Raw genomic sequence first — 25,929 nt, 5'->3', positions numbered from 1 at the left:
ACCATAATTAATTTTCTTTTTATGCTTATGTATTGTACATTTGAGTTGTTTTCATATTGTAAATAGTGTTTATACTATGAAAATATTATGTATTATATTTATATAACTTCTTTAGCAAATGTCAATGTTAGCGTTGAATTTTGATGGAAAGCACGATACAATTGTTAAGTTTGAAAAACTAGTTGGTTTAGGAACACACATACATACATTTGAGTTGGGAAATTTTATTATGTTGATATGTCCTATTTTTGTGAAGCATTGTGTTGAAAGTTTCATATAGTGATTGGATAATATATGTAATTAGTATTGTATATGAAAAGTTGTGTGTGATCATATAGGATAATTAACTTGTAAATATGCTCAGGCTAAACCTTTGACTAAAGAGTTAGCACCGTGGTGTAGTTATAAGAAATATTATTATTGATCATGTGAATCCCTATATTACTACTTTTGATTACATATTTTTTTATCAACTGTCACTAGAAAGTGCTAATAGGATTGGCCGGAGGCCTTTATAATTGTTGTGTGCAGTGTAAAATCCATCCTCACTAATCTACACTTAATCACATATATGATACTCTACCATAATAATTAGAAGACAAATAATCATATTGTAGAATTATGATGATAGAAAAAGTTTAACTATAGTTAAAATAAGCTAATTATAAACACAATTAAAGACCTACTATTACTATAGTTGGAAAAAAGTTTAACTTATATAATATAATATTTAAGATAATACTTTATCATAGTGGTAGAAAGGAGTTTACATCATGATAAAAATAATTAAACTAATTAAGTCACTAGAATGTCTATTGTTATAGAAAAGAAAAAAGCTACATACATTGAGCCTATTACGGTAAAAAGAATTTTTCTTAATAATTCAAAATAAAATTAAACATTCTACTATGGAAGAAAAATTCTACCATGATAAATAAAACACAAAATGATTTATAAGCATATCATAGTAGAAATGTGATGCCAAAAAAAAAAAGAATCTGATTGGTATGGTGTTCTTATCTCCATCTACCTTGACTCAAGTGTTGAATCTTGATAGAATTATAGCTTTCAATTTTTCTGTTAATTATACTAGTAATGTTAGTTTGTTTAGATCAGGAAGGAATTGGTTAATTGCTTCATTTCTTTATTTTTATTTTTGTGCTTGAACTGGTTATTGTTTTTTTTTTTTTTGGTTTTTTTTCTTTGTGTGTTTTTATGTAATAGGTTGTATTTGTAAGTTTTTTTGAGTGTTTTTTTAGCTTCGACTATTAATGTGGGTATTATAATTTTTTTAATGATTAATAAAATGGATTCTTTTTTGGCAAAAAAAAAAAGAACCAATGTAGAAATAGGATTCTAAAATTATTTAAATCAAAAACAAAGTAAAACATAGTTTAGAACTTAAAAATCCTTTGTAATTGCCGTCCTTTTTTCACTGTAGTTCTACAGTGATTGGATACACAAAATTAAACCAACTTATTGAGATCTATGGGGCCTGCAAGGATACTTCTTTCCCTCCATTTCTCCCATCTCAATTATATATATTATTTTATTAAACAAATTTTTTAAAATGATAAAATTAATGAATGATTGAGATGGAAAAAATGGAGGAAAATGAATAGAAAGAAGTGGAGAGATTTCTCTCCCCATGAAATCCTCATACTGTTGCAGTGGGTGATGATGTTTTTATTTTTATTTTTTAATTTGCTTCTGTGCCTTCAATTTTTTTTTCTTTTTAATGTGAGTCTAGAAAAACCTGGCCTCATCATTTTTTGCCTCATTTAGATATTATACGAAAAATTAGATGACGGACATTGCAAAATAGTGGGTGCGAAACAAGCAATAAGATTGTAAATTTAATTTGCACGGATCTTGTTAAAAAGATAAGTTTGCAATCCTATTAAAAATTTTTACTGTTTTAAATTTTAATTTACACATGATAATAAATTCTAAATAAAATATTTTATTGTTTTTACTCTTAGTAAGAACAAGATAATAAATTGTAGAACAAATAAAATTTTTATACTTTTAGTATGTATGATAGCAACAAATTATAAAAATAATGTGTTGTTTAAAATAACTTCTAATACAAAGGGACATAGGGTAAATTTATATTTTGCAACTTAAAACACTATTATTTGTTGTAAAATTATCAAAGACAATATTTAATCAATGTAATTTAAATTAAGTTTTATTCATGTTTGGTTGTTGGAGGGGGATGAACAGGAGTGGAGGTGAGGATAAGGGAGATTTTGACAAATTTAATTTTTTTTAATTGATTGAATTTAAAAATAGAAATAAGATGCAAAATAATCGATTAAAATTTTCAACCTTACTTCTGATTTTTTTAAAGAAAAATTAAACTTCTGAAAATATCTCATTCTTTTCTTTTTCTAGCACAGGATAAAATATAGTAAGAATATAGCGCATTTAAAAAGCATAGGAAACAATTCGATTGAAAATAAATCAAATCAAGGCTTGAAGGGGCGAAATTGTCCCATCAGGTACGTTTGTCACGGTGGATTGAAAATTGATGTAATTAGTTTTAAATAGCTAAACAATTTATTATGATTCATATTTTGATTTTTTTTGTTAAAAAACATACTGACATTAATTAGTCAAATTTGTAATTACTAATTAGTACTATCAATTTTGTCCATTGCATGTATGATTGGCCTTAATTAATTATTAATTATTCTTTATAAAGAATGTGAACATTAATTATTGAAATTTTTAATTACTACCATGTCAATTTATTCAATGCATGCATTAATTTTTATGATTAACAAAATGATCTAGTTAATTAGTGTTAAGTAGTTGATAAATTTTTAGTTGAGTCAATCATATTAACCTGCTTAATTAAATAATGGGACTCGTAAAAAAAAAAAAAGTAACACTGATTGAGTGGTCTAATAAATCAAATCAATTACATTAAATTTGAATTTCTCATTAACATTTAATGTTAATTAAAATTGCGTCAATCAATTATATTCCATTGAAATAAATTAGGATAGGAGGTCGACTTAGTATCTCAATGGATATGATAAATGTCAGGAAAAACAGTGACATAATGACATACTTCAACTACATGATTTTCATAATAAAGCTCTTTCCGTTAAAAAATGTCAAATTAATATCATTTATTCATATTTATTTTTATTTAATAAAATTATTTAAAAATAAGTATAAAATGATTTATTTATTAAGAATAATTTTAAAAAAATACAATAATTATACTTTAAAACTCTAAAAATATCATATAATTTTAAACACATGAACTCTCAAAAAATCTCTTATATTTTTTAATAAAGGGAGTAAACATTTTAAGCAAGATTTAGGGTTTTAAAATGAAAGATTTAGCACATGGCTATTGAAAATATGCTAGAGCAAGGTATCGGAACATCTTAATTATGAGTAACTTAGTTAATAGTATCATTCATGCATCCATGCAATCCTTCTGGTGGGCTTTGGCACAAGAAGTTGTGGTTAAAATCTTATGATACCAATAACTTCGTATTACACTTATAGAAATTTAAAATATTGAAATTACTTTGTGTTATGAATGATATTATGGGTAATGTTTCAAACTAGTGGATGGTTGTTTGAATAGTTTAAAAAATTGTTGAGATTCAAAGTCTCACATTGTATACAGTGTTAAATGATTTTGTCTATTTAAAGTTAAATAGATATGTTTATTAATGTTAAATATGTAGCTGAGGAATGGCAATTACAGTTTAATATAAATACGTCATTGAAATTCAAAAAGATACGTCTTTCAACATTTTAGAGAATATATCTATGAATTTCAAAATAGAGAATGTTAAGATATATTGACATATTTATTAGAGACAACTTTTGGAGGCACCTTTTTATTATCTATAAATTCTCTCTATGCAAAGGAAAAGTGCAAAGAATATTTTGTGTGTTCCAAAAGGCTTTGTTGTATCTGCTTGGAAGAGTATTATTGGAGCTGTTTGAAATTATTTTTATTTTATTATTTTAAGAATTGGTGTTCAGCAGAACATGTTCTGAGAACAAAAAAAAAAAATAAAAATAGGTATTTTTTTTATTCTCTCTTGTTCTTCAGAACAATAATCACAGAACACTTAAAAGTTGTTTTTATTTTTTTGTTCTCCAAAATAATATTTTATTTTTTTTGTTTTCTAAAATACTTTTTGAAAATACGTTATCAAATAGATTTTTTTGTTCTTTTATTCTGGAGAACAGAAAATTGTTCTCAGAACAAGTTTCCAAACAGGCCCATTATCTCTTATTCTTATTATTAACAGATAATCACTCTTTTTATCATACTGCGTACTTTTCTTATTTTTAATACTGACTGAAATTAGAGTTTTGTTTTTTTCCAGATATCATATTTTAACTATTCTATACTTCCATTCATCACACTTCATGACTCATTGACTTTTATTATGTTGATTCAGGAGCCATGTACTTGCCTGATGATATAACACTTGAGATCTTCTCATGGTTACCTGCAGAATCTATTTACAAGTTCAAATGTGTCGACAAGTTCTTCAACGCTCAATTTTCAAATGACACCTTATTCATCAAGAAGCAATCAAAGAATTCCTTGCTAAGGGATGATGATTCGTGTTTCTTTATTCAACCAAACACAAATCAAAGATACAGTGCAACAACTGAGTTCCACCACCTGTGTCCAAAGAAGCCAGCCTCTAGTGTCTCTAATAAATTTTTACAATTTTTAGAACACTGCCCATCTTTTAGAATTGTGGCTTCAAGTAATGGCTTGATTCTTGGCCGTAATAATGGAGAGTTATTTATGTGCAATCCCGTGACACAATCATGGCTTCCCATTTCTACTCCAAATAGTTTGAACAAATATCCTGATGCTGATCTTAAACTTGCATTTGAGTGTAACCTTGAAGATTCACATGATGATTTCATGTTATTTTTATTTGAAGTTCAAGATGAATGGGCTTCTCAGTATGATGATGTGAAATTCTACTTTAAAAAGGAGGGTATGTGGAAAGCAACTGAAACAAGCTTTTTCACTGGAGCTAGATCCTTGAGGTTTGACATGCATGTTTATCGCAGAAAAGCCCTCCATTTTATATCAGACTGTTCAGCTTTTCTTAGCAAGAAGAGTCCTTTTTTCAGGCCATATATAATGGCTTACAATGTTGAGGATGGAAGGTCAAGAATGCTCAGGCTTCCAAAAGAAGCAAGAACTGGCTCTCATGACTCGACTGCCCAAATGGGTATATATAAAGGGGGAAATCAGCAAGTTTGGATCAATCTATTTGCTTAGTGAGATTAAGAAAGAATGTGTTCACTGTCTGGGTTTTAACTGATTATGAGGTTAACCAATGGAGAAGGATTTTGAAAATAAGGGTGGAAGCAATAATAGGTTTGAAGGATGAAGAAGAGCCAATTATTGTGACAGGATTCACTGTTTCGAATGGCAAACAACTGATTTTTGCTACAAAAATGAAGGTTTATGGCTTTGGATTGAGTGAGGATAATTACATGATTGTTGAAGAAGTCTGTGAACATGGATTTGAATCCGACTCAGTTTGCTTCACTTGCTACTCAGATACTCTTCATCATTGTGGAGATGGAGCCACAATCTTTCCATTGTTGCCGGGGACGACATAGCTAAAATTTAGTTATTAGGGAGGCCAAGTTTTGGAAAGCATATGTAATACAAAGTTTATACAATCTTTAAAAAGAATTAAAAACTCATAGGCCATGTACCCCGCCATTCTTCCCTCCTTATACCATGAATTACTACAACCATATTAATCATTTTGTAATGTTGAATCTGTTGTTTTTTTATATGATTATTTAAATCAGATTTAAACGTTGTCGTGTCTAATTAAAGGTACATCTCTTTAAGGTTGTTTTTTTTTTAATGAATGTAAAGGAGAAATCATGGTCTTCGCTTGTTTTGAAGGTACATGTATTGTTTTAAGATTTTCACAAATGCACGGGGTTGTGAAAAGTAATACATATAGAGTAAAGTATCGTTTTTATGCAGATTTATCTAAAAAATATTACCATATAAAAAACATTGCAAATTCAATTTAGTCAAACAAGGGTGTGTTTGGGTAAACCATGTTCCACTTTTGGAAAGGACTTTTTAATATTTGAAATGTGAAAAGTTATTTCATTATTAAATAATTGAAAAAATGTGTTTTTGAAAAGTACTTTTTAAAATGATTTAGATGTGAATTTGTAAAAGTAATTTGAGATAGAATTTGAAAAGTGAGATATTATTTAACCATGCTATCCCTTTAATATATTATTCTTTTATTTAAAATATATTGTTAATTTATTAAAAATATAATTTTTATTTAAATAATTATTATTATTAGAGATCAAGTTTTTAACATTATAAATTAAATAATTAATTTTGTTAATTTTTAGGATTGATGTATATTCAATTATTTATATAATTTTTGTCCAATATATCAAATTTTATATTTTATACTGTTATTAATTAAAATATCAATGATGTTAATTGTCAATATTAAATATATTAAACTATTTATTATATAATTTTTTTCAATATATCAAACTTTATATTTTTTTTATTTTTTTATTTAAGACATTAAATTTTATGGTATTTAAAATTTTTATCATGTTTTTTAAATATTTTAAATATATTACATTTGCATGATAAAAATTATAAAAATAAATTATCATAAAGTAATGTCCTTTTTAGTAATTGTACATTCAAAAGTATATTTTATTATTATAATCCAAACAACTTTCAGTTTACTAAACTAACTTTCTACAAAATATATCCAAATATAAATTTCGTTATAATAATGAACTTTTACTAAATTAACTTTTATCAAATAAATTTTTAAAAAATAAATTTTTAACAAATTAAAAACCAAACATATACTTAATTGGCCAAGGTTATTGCTTAAATTATGTTAAAAATTATTGCGGTTAATTTAGGCTGGGAGTACATGCTCTGGAATTGGAGGGCTTGATTCGGAATCATTTCCCTGGCAAGAAGTTGATGATTATTATAATGTAGATATTTCTCTAAAAACTCATGCTTGGCTTAATCAAGGGTAATTGACAAGTCATGATGCATGTCACTGGCAGTGTGTTGAATCGACTTGTTATTGATCGTGTGGTGTTAAGTTGATTGCCGACTTGTTGTTTAGTCTCTTTTAATGACTTTATTGTAATTGGGGCGTATGTTGTTACATGGTGTGAGCTTGTTAACTCGTCATCAAACTAGAATTGTTATGTTCATTCATAAATTATGTAATAATTTCATATTTATATTGTTATATATAATATTGTTTTTATTTAATTATTGAGTTACTACTTTAACCACTTAGCTATCTAACTGGTTAAATCATAATAATCATGAACTAATAGCCTTTTCGATTCCTTATCTACTTTGGCTTTTAACATATTGCTTCCATATTCAAATCCCTAAATAAAAACAACCCCTCAATCAAACAATGAAATAAAAGTAAATTTAGAATATATTACAGCATCAAATTTCCAAATATATATATATATATATATATTCACTCAATTAATTAAATAAAAATAAATTTTAAAAAGGAATGAATGACGCTGTGAAACAAATTAAGATATTAAAAATGAGATATGTTATTGAATTGATCGGAGCATTGATTTAAAAGTCAATAATTTAACTATGATCATACTGGTTTAAGATAAATTAATATATTTTTAGTTTTATATAGAAGATCTCAAATAAAAAAATTACAATATAAAATTAAAATAATAATAAGAGTAAAATTAAAAAAATATTAAATAAAAAATGTGTGGTATATGCAATAAATATAGGAAGAATCGCACCACAAGCCCTAAAATAATAATAAAAAATTTACTTTAAGCTCAATACATTTTGATATTGTACTATAGGCCTAAGAGCTCTTGTTACAATTTTTCTTGGATGTGAAAGTATAATTTTTCCTTTATGTAATTTAAAATCTTAGATTATGTACAACACAATATTCATAAATGTACAACACGATGCTTATAGATGCACAACATGATATTATAGATACACAATATAATATCCATGTATGTCTAGTTAATCTATAAGTTAAAATATACATCAGACAGAGTATGTATTGCACAATGTCTATAAATACACAACATAATGTTCATAAATATTTAGGACAATATCCATGCATGTCCAGTTGATTTATAGGTTAATTAAAATAAAGTCACGTGGAGCATATACAACACGGTGTCCATAGACACATAAGGTGATGTTTATGAATTCTCAATATAATATCCATATATGTTCATGCATGAACATTTAGTTGAGAATATATGAACATTGTATTGTATATTATGTGCATCATTTATATGTTTTATTAAACCTGCTAATTAATTAAATATGCATAGACATCGTGTTGTATATTGATAGACATTATGTTGTACATGATCTAATTTTTCAAGTCACATTAGGGCAAAATTGTACTTTCGCTTTCAAGAAAAAATTGCAACAAGGGCCATTGAGTTTGTAGTAAAATGACAGAATATATTGAATTTGCAGTGCAATTTTTTACTCTTTTGAAGCCTGTAGTGCTATTCCCTCATAAATCTACCTGCTAGCCTATATCTTTTTTTATTATATTATTCAAACCGTCTCACATCACATATGAATTTCATCTTGAGAGAATGACAGAGAGGTTTTAAAATGATCAATTAATTTAAATTAAGTCTCAAGTATTAAATTTTAGAAATTTATAACTCAATATCTCAATTTTATAACTTTTTTGTGATGAATTTATAACTTGTATTTCAAATTTTAATAAAAAAATAAATTTTTTATGCTTCAACTATGTTAAAATTTAGAAAATAAATTATAAATTTATCATAACGCAGTTGTAAAATTGAGAGATAGACTCGTAAATTTTTAAAATCTGACACTTAAAATTTAACTTAAATTAATTAATTCTTATGACACTTTTTTATCATTTTTCCTTACCTTTCTTACCTTTCATCTTCTTCTCCTTCTTCCATTTTTTTTAAGTTTGTTGTGCCTGTCATCTTCTTCCCTTCTTCCATTCTTGTCAGCTTGCTGCCAGATGATTTAATCAAGGTTCAACGTGGACGCTTCCCCATCCTCATTCTCTACTTCTTTTTCGCTACTATTCATCAATCTTATTTTTGTTCTGTTTTTCTTCAATTTTCTGATACATTATTTTTACTTTAATAATCTTTATTTGTCACTTTTTGATTGTGTTTTGTGTTTTTCTCATACCTTTTTCTTGTTGAAACTCCCTCAAAAGTCATTGTTTTAAGCTTTGGGAAGCAAAAAAAGAGAGTTAATGAGCATTATAGATCATAAAATATTATGCGAAAAGTACCCTAAACTTTAAACTCCTAAAATGTGCAACATGGACCATAAGTTTCTGAATCTAAAACAAATTATTCTCACCATTAACTTATAGATAATGCTATTAACTTATAAATAATGCTGTAAATTATTGACTTTGTGGAGTCTAATCAAATGTTGATGTAGTAGTCATTTGCTTATGAGTCATTAGTTAATGAGCATAGCAGATTTTAAATTATTGTGAGAGTAGCATCTTGAACCTTAAACTTTAAAATTTAAAGTAAATTATTCTCACTGTTTATGTGTAAAATATGGACTATTATGTAAATTAAATTAACTTTAGTGTGATTTGTTGTAGTAAACAACCTAGAATTTTATGAAATGACTTTTTTTGCTTCTTTTTTGCAATGTTTTTCAAATAATTAGTATCTCATACTTTTATATACTCTATAACTTTAATTTACTTTTATTTTGAATAATATTTAGTTATTTAATGGTAAAAACTTGATATCTCATTTGAAAAGAAGTTTAATTATTAGATGATTTTAATTAACGAATTGATTTGAGTTTAAAATTCGCTTATGAAATTGTCAGCTTTTACATCCATCGTTTGAGGCTAATTTTCTCTACATAATACTCAATATTCTACACATAAACAGTGGGGGTAATTTGTTCTAAATTTCAAAGTTTAGGGTCTAGAATACTACTTATGTAATAGTTTAGGGCTCACGATGATTATTAACCAATGACACATTAGCAAGGAACTGCCACGTCAAAATTTAGCTAGATCACTAAATCTTACAAAGTTAACAATTAACAACATTATTTATAAGTTAATGATGTAGGTAATTTGCTTTGGATTTAAAAATTTATTATCTATTTTATATATTTGAAGAATTTAGGATCCATGGTGTTTTTCACGTAATATTTTAAGGCTTAAAATGCTCATTAATTTAAAAAATAATAACCCATTCATGTTAATCTAGGTTGCTTATTCTCCCACTCAAATGCATATTACAAATCATTGTATAACTGGTAGTATATTGCGAGAGATGAGTGGGGTTTTTTTACAACTTTAATAACGTGAAATTAACGTGGAAGATGAGTGTTAAATACCTGAAATTAACGTGCATGTGTATTTAAATTTAAATTAGCTGGCAATTTTTTTTTTTGGGGTTCATCAAAATTAGTACAACAAAAAAAAAAATTAAATGAGGTCATCGGGTTACACGCTGAGCCCATAGGGCTTACATGGGAGAAAAAGTGTCCAACCTTTTTGAAGAAAAATGTCCACGAAGCTAAAGCCCACAACAAAAGGTTGATCTAGCGGCTTATTCCCCCTTCATTTGTGAAAATGGAGGGAAAGTGAAGAGGCAAAATTCATAAAAGTCTGTAATGGTGATACGCCGACTTCGGCTGGACTGTTCCGACGACGACGAAGACGATGCCGCATTGGCGCCGGCGCCGGCGCCGCCTCATCTTGAAACGGAAGCTGATTTAGCTCCTCAACATCAGACTGCAACTGATTTACCTCGGAGCGGTGCTGCTGAGCCTCTTGAAATTTCTGACGACGATTTCATTGACGTCTCCGATAGTCCCTTGCCAACTTCTCCTCCGCGGAATCAGAATTCCGGGCCCCAGGAGATTCCTCCATCTTCCCGTTCAAATTCCAGTGAGGATCCTGGCTGTCCCATTAGCGATTCTCTTCGACGCCTCGGGTTGAGCTTGGGGAGAGAATGGCTGGATGCTTGTATTCGTGAACTGGAGAGCTCCGTTCGGGGCTTTCCTGGCTTTGATGTTACTGCGAAGGCGAAGTTGTGTTTTGAACAATTCCTATTTTCTGATATGAACTACTGTGGGAGCGGCGTTCTCCCTGCAAATGTGGATTCCATGCATCTTGTTGATCTCCCTGGTCCGTATGTGTTACAGGTGGGGCTTCGTCATCATCCCTGCATCATTTTCTATTAATTTCTTTCTATCAAAAATGAACAAATTGCTTATTTCTTATCGACATCCAAATTAAAGCAATTTGCATTGAAGTTAGGAAAAAAAAAAAAACTATGGTATCGTGCGTTTCAAGTCATAATTTATATTGTTATTGTATCTACTAGTTATCAGGTTGTAGTTTCAAGTGAGAAGTAACCGTACTTTTGATGCTGGCGCAAATGCTTAGAAGCCAAAATGATTGCCTGGATAATTTCTGTCTCAATTTTATTTTTTAGACCCTACATTTGAAAGCATTCTTTCTCAAAAATTCCACGGCATCGCAGGTGGCTGTGACCCAAATTATAACTTTTAGTGACGCAGTTCAAGAGTTCTTGTTTGGATGGCTGCTAGAGCAGTCACTAATGACGTTATCTATTTTCTGATCATAACTATTACACTCAGATGTGGAAATAGTAAAATCACATGCTTATTAATTTGGCAGGTTGATGAAATAATTAATATTAGCTGTCCGCTTCGTGGCAGATATCAACAAGCACCCCCTGGACATAAAAGGTGCTTGAAGTTATCTATGACTGATGGTATCCAGAGGGTCTTTGGAATGGAATACAGACCCGTTCATGCTCTTGAAGTCTGTGCTCCGGCTGGTTTGAAGGTTGTTTTGTCTGGTGACACCCCCCCCCCAATCTGAGTATATAGAATTGTTGCGCCTGAGAGGGGGAAAACAGAATTTTCTGACTCCTCCTTGAGTGAGGCTGACTTATTGAGGTTGAGATTGTTAAGATTCAAATATTGTATAGCATAATTAATATGCATGGCTGTCATGCAATTTAGCTGGAGATATTTTAATCTTATAATTGTGCAAACCATACTCAAAATAATCCTCATCCATCAGATATGTGGCTATGCCATTAACTCATTATTTTTGCCTAAGAAAAATACTTCTTTCCTTCACTGACTTTTAGCAAGTGCTTCCTCAATTAACACATTTTGTCCTGTGTGAATTTAATGAAAAAAAATAAATGAAGTAGATAGTTAATTTTTGCATGTATTGGTGTTAGTAAATCCATTTTCTTTTTTTCATTTTGGTATTGGCTAGCCTAAATTGGTTGTAGTCCATCTTAATTCTCTCTTTTGTGCCTTTCCCATTGCTTTATCAATTCTTATGTCTTTTGTAAAACACAGAGGACTTAAGTTCTTCTTTTTCCTTGCTAGCAAGGGTGATACTGAAGGATCTTTATTAATTATACTTATAGGTTGCCATCTGTAATGTACATGTACGCCATGGACTTCTAATGCTGGTCCCTGAAACCATAGAAATCTTGGGGGGATTGGTCAAGCAGCTGGATGAAGCACGAAAGCGGCTTGTTGATGAATTGAATAAGCCACCGAGGGGAAAAAGGTACACTTTGTTATATCAGATGATCTGAACAAAGGCGTGTAACATAAATTATATAATAAAATGAATGCCGCCCTAGTGCAAACTGGAAACTGGAAACTTTTATGTCATTTCTTTGTTCTTGCATAATGTCATGTTTAGAGGAAACCATTGCTGGATAATTGTATTATGTCAATTTACTTTAACATAAAGACTCATCTAAAACCTTGCAGATCCGTTATTGGAGCTTCCTTTAATTGTATTAATCTTGATGTTAATAAATGTTAGTGTTGTCTATAGGTCTGATGGCCATAATTCTCATGGAAATTAAAGGTTTTTTTAGAGCCTAAATTTGCTGGTTGATTAAACTATCTGTATGATCCTGAAGTGCAGAACTAAGAATGGAGTGCTTCCTCCCTTGACAACTAGAGCAACTCTTGCTGCATGGCCTTCAAGGGGAGCCGAAAATATTGCGAGCAGTAATTCTACTGTGCATGCCGCTCCTTCAATTCAAACAAACAATCTGAGTATGCTTTAGTCTTACTAACAACTGAACTTGTTGTTTGCATGACTGAAGTTGTTTGTCATCTGATACATTTTCCATGCCTGCGAAACTACAGATGCTAGCCTGAGAATGTCTGATGCTGGCAACAGCTTAACTGGAGAAGATACTCTAGCCATTAACGCTCAAAATGCTGCTTCCAATTTAATGCCTGACATGGTTTCAACTGCAGAATTCATGCATGTGGATACACGTGCAGATTCTATGGCTAATCAATTCTCTTCAACCATTGCTATGACAAAGGAAATGGATATAAATACTGTTAATATGAGGGGGGCAAATTCTGCTGGCAACCTATCTTCTCATGCGGTTTCAAATGTCATGGGAGAACACAGTAATGATACCATTCATGTAAGAAGACAGAACTCTGCGGCTGCCCAGTGCTCTCCTATTGCTCAAAATGTTGAGGAGAGAAACAGGGATAGAATTCCAATAGTAACAGAGAATGCTCTTGTCGGATCCTCCTCCAGGGTTTCGAATATTGATGATGTCCCTATGTTTGAGGCAGATGATCACCCGCTGATGCTTTCTGGAGACCGGGAAATTCCTTTCACGTACTTAGCCAGTTTGTCAGCCAAGTGGGCCACGATGAAGGAGAAAGCTCCTTATGTTCGGGGAAAAGTTAAGGTATAGTGTTCTTTCTTGGATGAATATTCTGTTGAGCAATTTTCTTAATATATGAATGTCATCCAAGGTTTTACTATTTTTATCTAAAATGCATTTTTTGTAGTGCTTTTTGACTGGTGTCAAGGGATTCCAATATAAGCAGAGGAAAACATATGAGCTTCAAGCATATGTTGATGATGGGAGCCTTATATCTGAGATTATCATAGATCATAATGTAAGTCTGCTCGAATATTAGATTTTATATTATTGACATTGTCTTCCTCATGGTAATAATTTGATCATTTATTTTTGTTTTTAGATTGTTCAGAAAGGGATTGGCTATTCTCCAGAGGATGTCACTGTTGCTCTTTCTTCTGAAGACAAGAAAATAGTCCAAGACATGAAGGAGACTATGCGTAAATTCCAATATTTTTTAGCAAACTTCGAGGTAGTACAATTTATCACATTTTAAGATTTGCTTGGACATTCTTTCCCAGCTTGTTAATTCATTTTCTCCTTGTATTTTGTCTTAGGGGGTAATGCTTTTGGAATTAAATGCGAAGTCTTCTCTTCCAATCGCCATTGAGATGAACCAAGGCTGTCCACCATGTGATGCATGGTTACTTTTAAGAAGGCTGAGGTCCTTATTCCCTGGGCGAGCTCAAAGACATAGTTCCCCAGAACCCATTGTATTATCCCCTTGATTATATCCGAATGGTAATCGCCTCAGAATTTGATCGGGAATGAATAGTTGGTCTCAGAAATTCATCACTACGAGCACACATGCGATGCTGTCCTTCATTTTAGTGTAAGATGAAACCGATAAGTATTCACCTTACTCTGACCAAAACTTACCTAATCTTGTGAAGAGGATATTATTATGTACAGATGATGACCATTTATCAGGCTGTAGATGAGAAACAGAGATCAACCATCGACTTTGTCATGATAATTCTTGCTTTTGGGTTTTGTTGTGCTGTGGTTGGACTGAGGAGGGATTCAATTCTGAAGGATGAGATGCCAAGTTCTGTCAAATTTGTTCATGAACATGGGCAGCATTGTAAATATAAATATTTTATTAATTTATTTTACTGTACATTTTCGTGACAGTGATTTTAGCATCGCAGTTTTTTAACTAATTAAATTCTTGAATGCTTGCTTACAGTCTCTTCTTGTTCTGTTCATCACCCCGTTAAACTAGAATCCCCATAAGTTTTACATTATGAAGTGGTTGCTTTCTCAAAAAATGTTTCAGTTCCGGCATCTTAAAGACCAGTTTCCCTTTCTGAATAATTGTTTCATGATTGGAAATTGTACTTTTAAATTTAATATGTTACAGTTGGGCTTGAGCTAAGTTTCCTTGACTACTGACTTGCGGTGCGGATATTTCTTCAAACCATTTAGTTGGAGTTTCTTGCTTCATGGAAAAACCTTTTGTTAATTGTACCTCTCTCTGAAGGCCGAGATTAGCCTCCACTTGTTCCAACAGCTCCAAATATTTCAGGACTAAGCCTACCAATAGAGTTCTAACGGTATGTTTGCTACGTAGAGTGAATTTTAAAGAAATGGGGGTGGGAATGGGTTTTAAAAATATATTTGCTACGCCATAGGAATGCTTGAATAATTTTTATTTGATGTATGCAATTATAATAACAAAATACTATAATACCCTTATTGAAATAAAAAAAAATTGAAAATCTTCAAGAGACCATCGTGTATAACCATGACCTCCAGGAAACCGAAAAATTGAAGGCATCAAGATTAGCAAAGCAGCATACTCATAATCCAATATTTGCTTCTTGATCTTCGCTTCTCTTAGCCAAGCTAAAACCAGAATTTACGTCTCCAAAAATGCGTCTCAACCTGAAGCTGGCAGAATCGACAACAGCTTAACTTTCAAGGGCCGGACAACTTGGGTCAAATGCCTAGGCGGGCAATTTGACTGCAATACTACAGCAAAAAAAATTATTTCCTCATATGCTATATTTTTAAAAGTATTTTCCTATATACTATAAATTTAAAAATTAGCTTGATACATACTGAGTTCCAAAATTTTTTCTTTAACATAAAATTATAGAATTTGACTTCAATCAAGCCAAGTTCTATACTTTATTTTTTTAAAAAAGTTGATGTGATAAGCTAACAGTCTTCTCTCTATTATTTTCTTTGCGTGAATAATTATCTATTTCTCCTTATTTTTTATTCTATTGTTCAGTATCTTGAAAATTTTGAAGGTATTACCACCTCCTGCTCAGACTATCACCTCTCAGCGTGCGTGATTGTTATCCATGCAGATTTGAATATGAATTTTATATTTATAATATCACATTTTCAATCTGACATTTAAAATTCATGTGTTCAAAATTATTTATTTGGGTAATTTAAAAAGTTTCAAATGAAAGAGAGAGACAAGTTGATATTTAAAACAAAGATAAAAATTGAAAGTGATGTGTTAATTTCTCTCTTTTAATTGATGAGAAACAAGTAGCAATAAGAAAACGTGAAAACATCAATAATAAAAATACGAGAATGAAATGTTTGAAGTGATTGAAATTTTAATTGACTACACTACGAAGGAAAATTGAAATTACAGAAGAAATAAAATAAAAAATAGATAAATTTGGATTTGGAACTTAAATTTTTGTGTACCAAAAAAAGATATTTGATTAAACCCAAATTCTCATTAACCCAAATAGACTTGTATAAAATCATTAATTCAAATTTCTCATGTTTTTATTATTGATGTCTCCATGTCTTCTATGAATATTAAAAATATAAGCAAAAGTTTATTTATTTATTTAACAAATTATTATCTTTTATTTTCTCTGAACCACAATATAAATTATTAATTAATTAATTTATGTTTTTTAAAAAATTGATTAAAATTTTGATTTTCTAATTTTTCTTACATCGAACTGTACCCTTGAGTATTATTTTCTATTGTTGCTATTATAAGGCATGTCTAACTATTTCACAACAATTAAGAAGATATGGTTAAATTATTAAATTTTTTTAAAAAAAATAGAATAAATTTCCAATGGTACTGCTATTTAAATGAAAGTTTTTTAAATTTACATTATATTCTCTTTCATAGTTAATGAATTTAAATAAGAATTATTAAACAAACATAATTAATATTTAATAGTCCATCAGGTATCTTATATTAAGAATAAATTTTTTTTCCTTGAAGGTGCTATATAATAGGGGCTTGAGGGAGTGTAAGAAAAATATATAAAATATACCCAATATCTTAATCTTTGGAGCAAGAAATTTTGTTTAACAAATGTCATATATTATAATCCGTAGAAAATACATATTAAAATTTTTTTGTATGTTCATTTTTTTAGCTGTAGCCCTACTTTGGCCGGCCCTCACATCACATGTTCTTAATATAGACCCCACCACTCTCACTTTTCATGGCTATATAATTTTTTTTTTTAAAAAAGTGTCAAATATTTTTGGCTCCAACATTTTACTCCAATTTTCAAATTGAATTTTAAAACTATTTTTAGGGAGAATTTTATCAAAGGACTAATTATATAACTTATTTATGAATCAAGCTTAAAATAATTTGAAATATCATTATATATATATTTTTTGTCTAAATTGAAATTAAATTGTGAAGTTAAATCATCAGAATATTGTTGGTAAAAAAAATCATCAGAATATTCTTTTTCAATTAAATTGAACAAGAAATATAATGAGATAAGGGGACTGCTAGGAGCCTAGTACCCGCAGGAGCTGCCTTTGCTGTATGGGGTGAAGGTCAGGGAATAGCACCATCTAGTAACAAAGTTAGGTTATGAGGAGAAAAAAAGGGAAAAAATACCAACATACTATGTAAAAATAATAATTACCAAGATACTATAAAAGAAAAAAATATTTTTCAAGATGCTATAGAACCACAAATTGGTTTGATAGGAATCGAGTAGAGTCAGGTATATTTTCACACAACTTGGTTTGATTAAAGCTAATTTTCACAACTTGTCTTCATTAAAACCATTTCCTCCTACCTATTTCTAGTCCAACCCATCATTAGCTAATCATTAATTTTATTAACATAATCATGATTATAAAATAATTATTTTTATGGTTACTAAATTATTTTCTACAAAAATAATTGATGGTTTAATCATTAATGAAATGATAAGCTACTAAATAAATTTTTTATTTTAGATAATGATAATTTTTTGTAATTAATTTAGATTAAAGTAGAATAAATAATTATTTGAAAAATATAAAATAATAAATGAGTCAATAATAACGAAAGGCTATTGTTTTTTCAAAATAATTAAAGATTAAATATTTTTACATTAAAAAACATAATCTATATATGATGGCTCTGTGTGTCACATCTTGGTCTCTTTATAACTTGTTGCAGTTGCCCTTATCTTGTAGGTTCTTTTTGTTGAAATTTTGATAATTTTGTGGTTGATACAATTGATGGGGTATTCAAATAAAAAATAGGAGACTCTATAAGGGAGATCAAATGCTGTGGAGTCATGAATATTTCATTCAAGGGCCCTCCACATTTAGATATTTCATTCAAGGGCCCTCCACATTCAAATGTGTAACCATTGTATTCAGCTACAAATAATGGTGGAACATCAAATAAAAAAGTGAGTGAGACAAATTGTTCAATATCTAGAGAGCTAAACTGGTGGGACAAGGATGATGGGAACATGCAATGTGATTGTGTAAACAGGTTAGAAGAAGAAGCGCCTTCTTAATCTTGTTCCACTTCATCTTCAACGTCATTAGGTGATTGTGCAGACAAATAGCTTCCATGTCTCCGACTTTGTCTTCTTTGAGGAATATGTGGGCGTGGCACATCTATTGCAAGAAGAGCAGGTTGAGAGGCCATTGTGAAGCATTGTTCTCTCAATGCAAGTAATATGTTGCGTTGTCTTAACAAATCCTTTTTTGTTAATTTGTTATAGGTATTTGTAAAGGGTTTTAAAGACTTAACTATAAACCTTTCATTATATATGCTTGAAATTAGTTAAAAATATTAATAAATAGGAATATTAATTGTAAAAAAATAATGATAGTGAACACTTACTACAAAACCAATTGCAGTAATTCTTGAGCCAATCCAACTTTGAGTATGTCTCCAATACCATCGCATGTACTTGGATGTATGTGTGATCTAATGGCTTGTTTGATATAGGAGACTCTATAATATCATGTTCCCATCCTTCCTCTGTATCGATGAAGTTTGAATACTCCTCAATCTAATTTGATGATGTTCTTCCCCTAAGTTGTAATGTGTGAACATTTCTCAATTTAACTAGAGGAAAAGGAATTAGTTGTTGAAGACCAAATTGTCTCATGATGTGACCAGGATAGTACCATTCTATTATGTGAAAGCATATTAAGGGACTTTAAGCCCTCCAAATTTGTAGTGTAACTAAACAATAGCTTGGAATAAAAAGTTGCACCCATTGAAAATTATATGGTTTCTAAATTATCTCATCATTATCACGGTCACCACCACTATTTATATAAAAATCATACACATCTTCATCTTTAAAATCATTCATAATATTTTCAAATGAAGTTTGTAAAGAAGATGATATATTATTATTACTAACATCAAGACAAGGATAATCAAAGGGATGGAAATTTTTTTAAGTACAAGCTAAGCCTTCTTTCTTCTTTCATTGGATCTATATGATTGTTATTTGATGAAAATAAAGATCTGATGAAGTCCTCTAGTGGTTGTGATTTAGGGAGGTCATCAACTTCTACATTTGAAATGTGTGCATATAGCTTTGATCCTATCAAATATCACAAATTTATATACCACATTTGTTCTATATCAAAATTGTTCTGCAACTTACATGCTCAGTATCTTAGTGGATTTATGGCTATTGGATATTTATATACAAGATTGGACACAATTTGATTGGAAAGAAGCTCTAGTATTTGTCTAGCATCTTGCTTTAGTAGGGCCAAAGTAATATTTACATCAATCCTCATTATTCTCATATCATCAAATTCAAATGTCACACCATCTAGATTATTGAAAATTCAATCATTTGTATATATGCACATTAGCTCTTTCTATTGTCCATTTTCCCTATATATTAAGCAAATTTTTTTATTAATCAAATCAATATCATGGCACCAAAAAATAATCTAATTCCTACACAATAAATCAAGCACCAAAGCATTTTTTAATAACATTCAAGCATCTACATTTTAACAAATGCCAATTTATTTATTTATAAAATTATAATAGTAATTTATTTTATTTCCCTCTAAAACTATGTTGATATTTTTTACCTTAATAATGATTAAAAGCTAAATCATCATTAAAAAATTAAAATTTTTTTGAAAAATAATTTTTTAAAATATTATTTCATAATTAATTAGATAAGTTTCTTGGTATATTTGAACTAATCTATTCAAATTTTTTTAAAGAAGTTACTTGTAAAAATATAGCAACTTGTTAAAAATGTCTGCATTTTTTTCACTTAGCAACTTGTTAAAAATATCTGTATTTTTTCATGGAAAAATTATATGTATATAAAATGATTGGTAATTTTTTTAGCTAGATTTACTAACCATACAGAGCATGACAAATTATTAAAATTCATATATAAATAATATTAATAAAAATACAAAATATTGGTGAATGTTACCTCCGTTCAAAAATATAAGGTATTTTTTGAAGAGTTGAATGTTAAAAAATGTAAGGCATTTTTAATCTTTCGAGGTGTAATCATTATTTTTTTAAAGTGTCCCTATTAATAAAAGCTTTATATTTATTATAGAGTATTCAATAGGGGTAAATATGAAAAGAAAGTGTTAGTTTAAAAGTAGATAATTATTTTATTAGGAGTAAGATTCGATTAAAAATGTCTTACATTTTTAAATGGAGGGAGTATCTTTTTATCATCTCTAACATGTTAAAATTTTATATTTGTTTATAGGATATAATTTCTAACAAACTATTTGGCTGTGTTGTTCTAAAATTTTGTATTGATATTTTACCAGCATCACTGATATATAATAATCTAATAATTATATACAACTTAACATCTTTGAAATGAAATCAAACGCTATGTGGTGGGTATGATCTATGAACATGTTTTTAGAATAGTAGTGTCCAGTGAAACCAATTAATATTTTAATAATATACTACCTTTTTTTTCCCCCTTTACATGAAAGCATATGAAATTATTATTACACAACTTTAATTAATAAAATATCACTTATCTCTTCCCCATAAAAAAATCACTTAGCTAGAGTTTTGATATAAATTTATCATGTAAATAAAATAACCACTAATCATACATAAAAAAATTACCAGTTTTAATCAAATTCTAAATATTAAATTTCATGATAATCAATAACATAATAGCATCAATAAAATATCACAAGGCTACAATAAGATAAATATTTACATGTATAAAAAAAATTTTAAAATACATAAAAAATTAAACATTTTTATCATAATCAAAATATTAAATTATATGATCGATGTGCTTACTTTCTTAAATCTAATGTCAAAATAATAAAGATCTTTAAGAGCTAAGGAGAGCCAAACCTAACACTTGTAAAAAAAATGGAGCAAAGGAAAAAAGAGGATGCAGATGCTGGAAGAACTCTTTTCAAAGCTTCTTAACTACATTTTAAGAAATAAGAGAAAGGGAAAAAAAAAAAAAAAGTATGCATGCTGACGGATAAGATACTACAAGAATCTGCTTAGAAACCATTAAGACTTGACACTGCACATAGCCATTGTTGAAGCGTGCTGTCACATTCCAATATAAACATTTTAAAAAAATAATAATAAAGCGAGCTTAGTGTGGCACGAATTGCTTTCAGCAAAGAACAAATTCCCTTTTTCATAACTCAGTACTATAAAGGCCGAGTAATAGAATATTTGATCAAATTGGTTTGTGATAAATCGATTTTCATTGTCAAGAATATGCTCCGTACCATTTTTGTTTGGTTTTTTTTTTTTTTTTTGGAAGCCTGAATGCTCCATGCCATTTTTACTAGAAATATTCTGACACAACGAAATAGGTTTGTTAGAAACCGAATTTGCCTTCATAATATGTAGGAAAATAATTTTCAAAGTATAGTATATGAGGAATTTCTTTTTAATTTTGAAGCATTTTGGTCAGAAACCCCAAAACAAATTGATTCGTTCTCATATTGCCAGCAAAGATAAGGTTTTTTTTTTTTTTTTTGGGACAAAACAACAAAGATAAGTTAAGTCACACCCTTTCTTTCACATCAGCCTAAACAGTCAAACAACTTTTTTTTTTTTTTTGCCATTCGATCAATAGTTAACATCATGCCGGATTAATAGACTTGGGAAGACTGGCCAGGTTTTTTGGATTAATGGGTGCTAATTTAAAGATAAGATACAGCTCCTCACTCTTAGATAATATTTTTTTTGACCATTTTTGCGCGTTAACACTTATTAAAATTATAAGCTAACAAAAATATGAAAATAAAATAATGGCTGAATTGTACTTTTATTGATTTAACTTTATATAAAATTTTAGTTTGATTTTTGAATTTAATAAAATATCTTCTTAATTCTCTAACCATTTCAATTTTAAATAATTGTTTTTTGTACAAATAATTATTGTTATTTTAAAAAATAAATTTAATATATTAACATTTAAGTATATTCTTTCAATATTTAAAAATTTAATATGAGAGAAATGTTAAATCCCATTAAAAAAGATGCCTGCCTAACCATATTTTAAACATAATTTACCTTTAACAAGTGTTAAGGTTAATTTTTTTTATTTCATTGTTCAGTGTCCTGAAAACTCAAAAATATTACCCTCTTCTACTTGGACTAATCTGCTTTGTCAGCCCATTTCAATGATCGCTTCCTGAGTATCTCAAGATATTTTTGATATCTTTATTTAGATTCAAACTTGAGAGTACATGAGAAACTAACTGTTCAACTCCACCTTTTGAACCAAACCCTCGTTTTAAAGCGGAGTTCTTAGCGGCGACGTTATCCAGACGTTTGATGTATCCACGCACAAACCCAACGTAGACGTTGAGGAAATCGTTGTCGGCGGTGCCGGATGTGAGAGAAAATCCGTGGGTAGGGCACATATTTGGTTGAGATCGACTAGGGAAAGCCAGGGTTGACGGAGAAGAGGGAATCGACGCCGGAGGTGACAGCTGTGCCATAGAAAACTCGCTGGGAGTTAGACTGCGTTCCAAGGGCGAAAAGTTTTTGCCTTCAAGGTTCGGATTCCATTAACTTAATTCTCTCTTGGCGTCCAACCTTCCAATGATTCGATTATAGTTTTTCCCCCTTTCACTATTACATGTGTGTGGAGTGAAGATTTTGGTTCAAGTTAGAGTGGACAATTTGTCGATGTTCTTCCTTGCAAATAATTCTTTTGTCTATGAAATGCTGAGATTATCTAAGCTCTTTAATATTAGGCTGACTCATACATGTTGGGGGTGGTGGGTTCCATCCCGTTAGCTTTCAAGCTGGTTTCAGTTTGCCGCTATTCCATGGATTTGGTTCGAGTGACCTAGGTCAATTCACTTTACTTACTGAGTGTCTCACATGTCACCATAGCTACCGTTCCATTTAAGTCTCAAGAGATTTTGTCATTTAACACTCATAAAGTACCAAATCTCAAACTTTTGGAGGGAACAGGTAGTGCTTTGATCGTAAGGATTATTGTTAAAGGGAAATATATATTGATAATTTTAAGTATTAATGAAATTCAATGGCTGTAATTGAGACACTTATTGAATAGACTTAGGCCACAAATCGAATTCAAATCCCTACACTCAAAAAAGAAAAATATGCATGCAACTCATCAAGCACAACTACTTAGAAAGACACCCACTCAGAAATTATTAGGAACATTAGAGATTGCCGACTTGCTTGTCTACCAGACATCCCGCATGACTTTGATATTAGAATATTAGACTATCCACCACCTAATTATATAAATCTTATGGTTTCAGACATGACTTGATTTTTGTCTGTTTGCACAATTTTTCTGTAGCCTTTGTTTAAAAAAAAAAAAAAAAGTATGCATATAAAGTTTCATTCTGTTCCACTTCTTAGGGGCAAATCCGGTACAAATGCCTCTTTATCAATCTTTTTACAGCTTCTTCTTGGGTAGTTCAATAAATGTATCTCCCTCGTCCTTCCTTGCTGGAAAAATCTCTCCTCCGTTTGAAGAAATCGCTTTGCCCTGGCTTATGCACTGTTTCTACTTTTGTGCAACCAAACGAGGCTGTTTTCCATTTCCCGTGTTAAAATTTCTCCCAATGAGAAAGGTCCTTAGATTCATTAAATTTTCTATTTCCATATTGTGATGCATTGGTTGGTCCGAAAAAAAAAAAAATATTGTGATGCATTCATCTCCATCAAAGGAGACCTTTCTGTTTATCAACTTGATGTTTGGTTCTAGACTCTAGTAGACTTGATTGCTTGTTGTTGTTCGATTCCTCAGATCTGAGTGGGAGATCTCAAAGGTGTAGTAGCATCAATGGATTCACAGGGTCAAACAACTTCATTACAGAGACTCCAGAATGTGGAGAAGGTGATATTTGAAATAATTTAGAGCATTTACGGAATGACAAATGCTCACAGTTTATTGTGAACGTGTCATTGATATTTATAATTTTGTGGTGGTAATACGTAGAGAATTGTCAAGGTTTTAGAGTTAGCAGGAGGAGTCATGGATGAGCTGGCAAGCTCGACAGGTCCTAGGAAAGATGTGGTCCAAAATCACTGCCTGGAATTCATGCAATTAATTAAGGTATTCTTCTTCTCAATGTTTGGAAATCCAATTCCCCTTTATTTTTTTGGTTTAAATTTTGTCTACAGATGTAAGGTAAAAAACTTAGCTGCAGGTTTTCTAGATCTTTGTAATCAAGTTATTCAATAACAAAATGACAAGCATTGGGCCGAAAACAATAACAAAGTGATGAGTAGAAATTTTATTTTACAGGTTAACATTGAATGATTGGGTTATTGAATAAAGTTCTTTCACACATCAAGTTTTAATTAAGAAACCTAATAAAAAATGTCTAAAAGGCTTTGCTGACATCTTTACCAAGTATCAATTCAGTATGTGTTCATCCCTGCTTCCTTCCTCCATAAAATGCTGGACACTCATTTTCAGTGAAACTGCAGCATTACCTATTAAAAACCTCTCACGTTCTAAATTAACAAAATGTGAAGATGAATGCTTAAGATGGTGAAAAGCATCACAAATAGCAGTTCATAAAATTAGTGTCTACTCATTCTCTCAATGATTTTAAATTCAGTATTTGTTCTGTTCTGTGACAGACCAGGAGACAACCAACTAGCTCAAATCCCCAGCAAAACTGCCTTTAGATAATTGGGGTGAAATTGTGTAATTGAAGATAAAACAAATGTACCATGCTCTAGTCGTGGCTTATTACAACCAATTTCAATGAAGCTCCAATCCATTTTGTTAGCTGAAGGATGCAAATTCTATGTAGTCTTGTTAACTTTTTTTTTTTTGGTCTAAAAACCTTTTAGGACATCCAGGTGGCATTGCGTGATGAAATCAGAAGTGCTTGTGAGTATCGCCCATTTGAGAAGTGCGATTATGGTTCAAGAATAGCCAGTGAGATTTGTTTCAAGAAACTAGAATATGTTATATCGCAGTTGGATGGAATGAAACAGACGATTGATGAGTATGACACAGCTGTCTGAGATCTACATAGGAGCTTTCCTCAGATGAGAACCTTTGGTTTGAAATTCATTGATTTGGGGATTTCTGTATCTAGTTATTTTAACAGCCTCATGTCCAATTATTATGGACTCTACCTCGTTCATTAATTCTTGTTTCTTGGTACAGCTATGGCATGGGACAACTTGTGGTGTTATGTCTGAATGGGATATTACCTAGCTTTATACTATAGATGGGAATTTATATAACATTGGGAGGATATTGAGGTATTATTTTTGAATGGTGTATTATTTTTGGTTACCTACAAGTACCTCTTCTATCAAAAATTTAAACCTTGGTTTGCCACGTGATGAGAGACTTGCCTTTTAGATTTAGCTCCCGTTGGTTGGATGGTGTATTATTGCATCATGAGGTTTAATTAATGTCAATTTGT

The 25,929-nt window shown here is 30.2% G+C and overlaps 3 protein-coding genes across 6 annotated transcripts; all 3 read left to right on the top strand.

Moving 5' to 3' along the window:
• Positions 1–4,447: 4,447 nt before the first annotated feature.
• Positions 4,448–5,637, top strand: LOC129297968 (uncharacterized). The gene is made up of 2 exons (XM_054936336.1): positions 4,448–5,240; positions 5,291–5,637. The coding sequence occupies exons 1-2, from the start codon at positions 4,448–4,450 to the stop codon at positions 5,635–5,637; spliced, it is 1,140 nt and encodes a 379-aa protein (XP_054792311.1).
• Positions 5,638–10,723: 5,086 nt separating this feature from the next.
• LOC129297969 (recQ-mediated genome instability protein 1-like) lies at positions 10,724–14,982 on the top strand. Its single transcript, XM_054936337.1, has 8 exons — positions 10,724–11,257; positions 11,757–11,927; positions 12,529–12,674; positions 13,044–13,177; positions 13,271–13,839; positions 13,943–14,053; positions 14,138–14,266; positions 14,352–14,982. The coding sequence occupies exons 1-8, from the start codon at positions 10,724–10,726 to the stop codon at positions 14,520–14,522; spliced, it is 1,965 nt and encodes a 654-aa protein (XP_054792312.1). The 3' UTR covers positions 14,523–14,982.
• A 7,741-nt stretch (positions 14,983–22,723) lies between these two features.
• Positions 22,724–25,846, top strand: LOC129297965 (mediator of RNA polymerase II transcription subunit 11-like). 4 transcript variants are annotated; one of them, XM_054936329.1, is made up of 4 exons: positions 22,724–23,049; positions 24,285–24,374; positions 24,489–24,593; positions 25,352–25,846. In XM_054936329.1, exons 2-4 carry the CDS (start codon positions 24,321–24,323, stop codon positions 25,517–25,519), a joined length of 327 nt encoding a protein of 108 aa, XP_054792304.1. In that variant the 5' UTR covers positions 22,724–23,049; positions 24,285–24,320; the 3' UTR covers positions 25,520–25,846. The 4 variants fall into 4 exon arrangements, with proteins under 4 accessions (XP_054792304.1, XP_054792302.1, XP_054792303.1 ...); XM_054936327.1 differs by having other exon boundaries at positions 22,730–23,049; positions 24,477–24,593; XM_054936328.1 differs by having other exon boundaries at positions 22,731–23,049; positions 25,343–25,846.
• Positions 25,847–25,929: the final 83 nt, after the last annotated feature.

Source organism: Prosopis cineraria, unplaced genomic scaffold (genome assembly GCF_029017545.1).
Source record: "Prosopis cineraria cultivar Desert tree isolate PC_DT_omini unplaced genomic scaffold, ASM2901754v1 PC669, whole genome shotgun sequence".
Classification (NCBI taxonomy): Eukaryota; Viridiplantae; Streptophyta; class Magnoliopsida; order Fabales; family Fabaceae; genus Prosopis; species Prosopis cineraria.
The sequence above is the reverse complement of the archived record's forward strand: the minus strand, read 5'-3'. Positions and strand labels throughout refer to the sequence as shown.

What these genes read in the sequence shown, in the direction of transcription:
- LOC129297968 (XM_054936336.1), top strand. Translation starts at nt 4,448, where the DNA reads ATGTACTTGCCTGATGATATAACACTTGAGATCTTCTCATGGTTACCT. An exon ending in TGACTCGACTGCCCAAATGG is followed by an intron (nt 5,241 to 5,290) that starts GTATATATAAAG and finishes CTATTTGCTTAG; the next exon opens with TGAGATTAAGAAAGAATGTG.
- LOC129297965 (XM_054936326.1), top strand. Translation starts at nt 24,321, where the DNA reads ATGGATTCACAGGGTCAAACAACTTCATTACAGAGACTCCAGAATGTG. An exon ending in GACTCCAGAATGTGGAGAAG is followed by an intron (nt 24,375 to 24,476) that starts GTGATATTTGAA and finishes GGTAATACGTAG; the next exon opens with AGAATTGTCAAGGTTTTAGA. An exon ending in AATTCATGCAATTAATTAAG is followed by an intron (nt 24,594 to 25,342) that starts GTATTCTTCTTC and finishes AAAACCTTTTAG; the next exon opens with GACATCCAGGTGGCATTGCG.
- LOC129297969 (XM_054936337.1), top strand. Translation starts at nt 10,724, where the DNA reads ATGGTGATACGCCGACTTCGGCTGGACTGTTCCGACGACGACGAAGAC. An exon ending in CTGGTCCGTATGTGTTACAG is followed by an intron (nt 11,258 to 11,756) that starts GTGGGGCTTCGT and finishes TTAATTTGGCAG; the next exon opens with GTTGATGAAATAATTAATAT. An exon ending in AAGCCACCGAGGGGAAAAAG is followed by an intron (nt 12,675 to 13,043) that starts GTACACTTTGTT and finishes CCTGAAGTGCAG; the next exon opens with AACTAAGAATGGAGTGCTTC.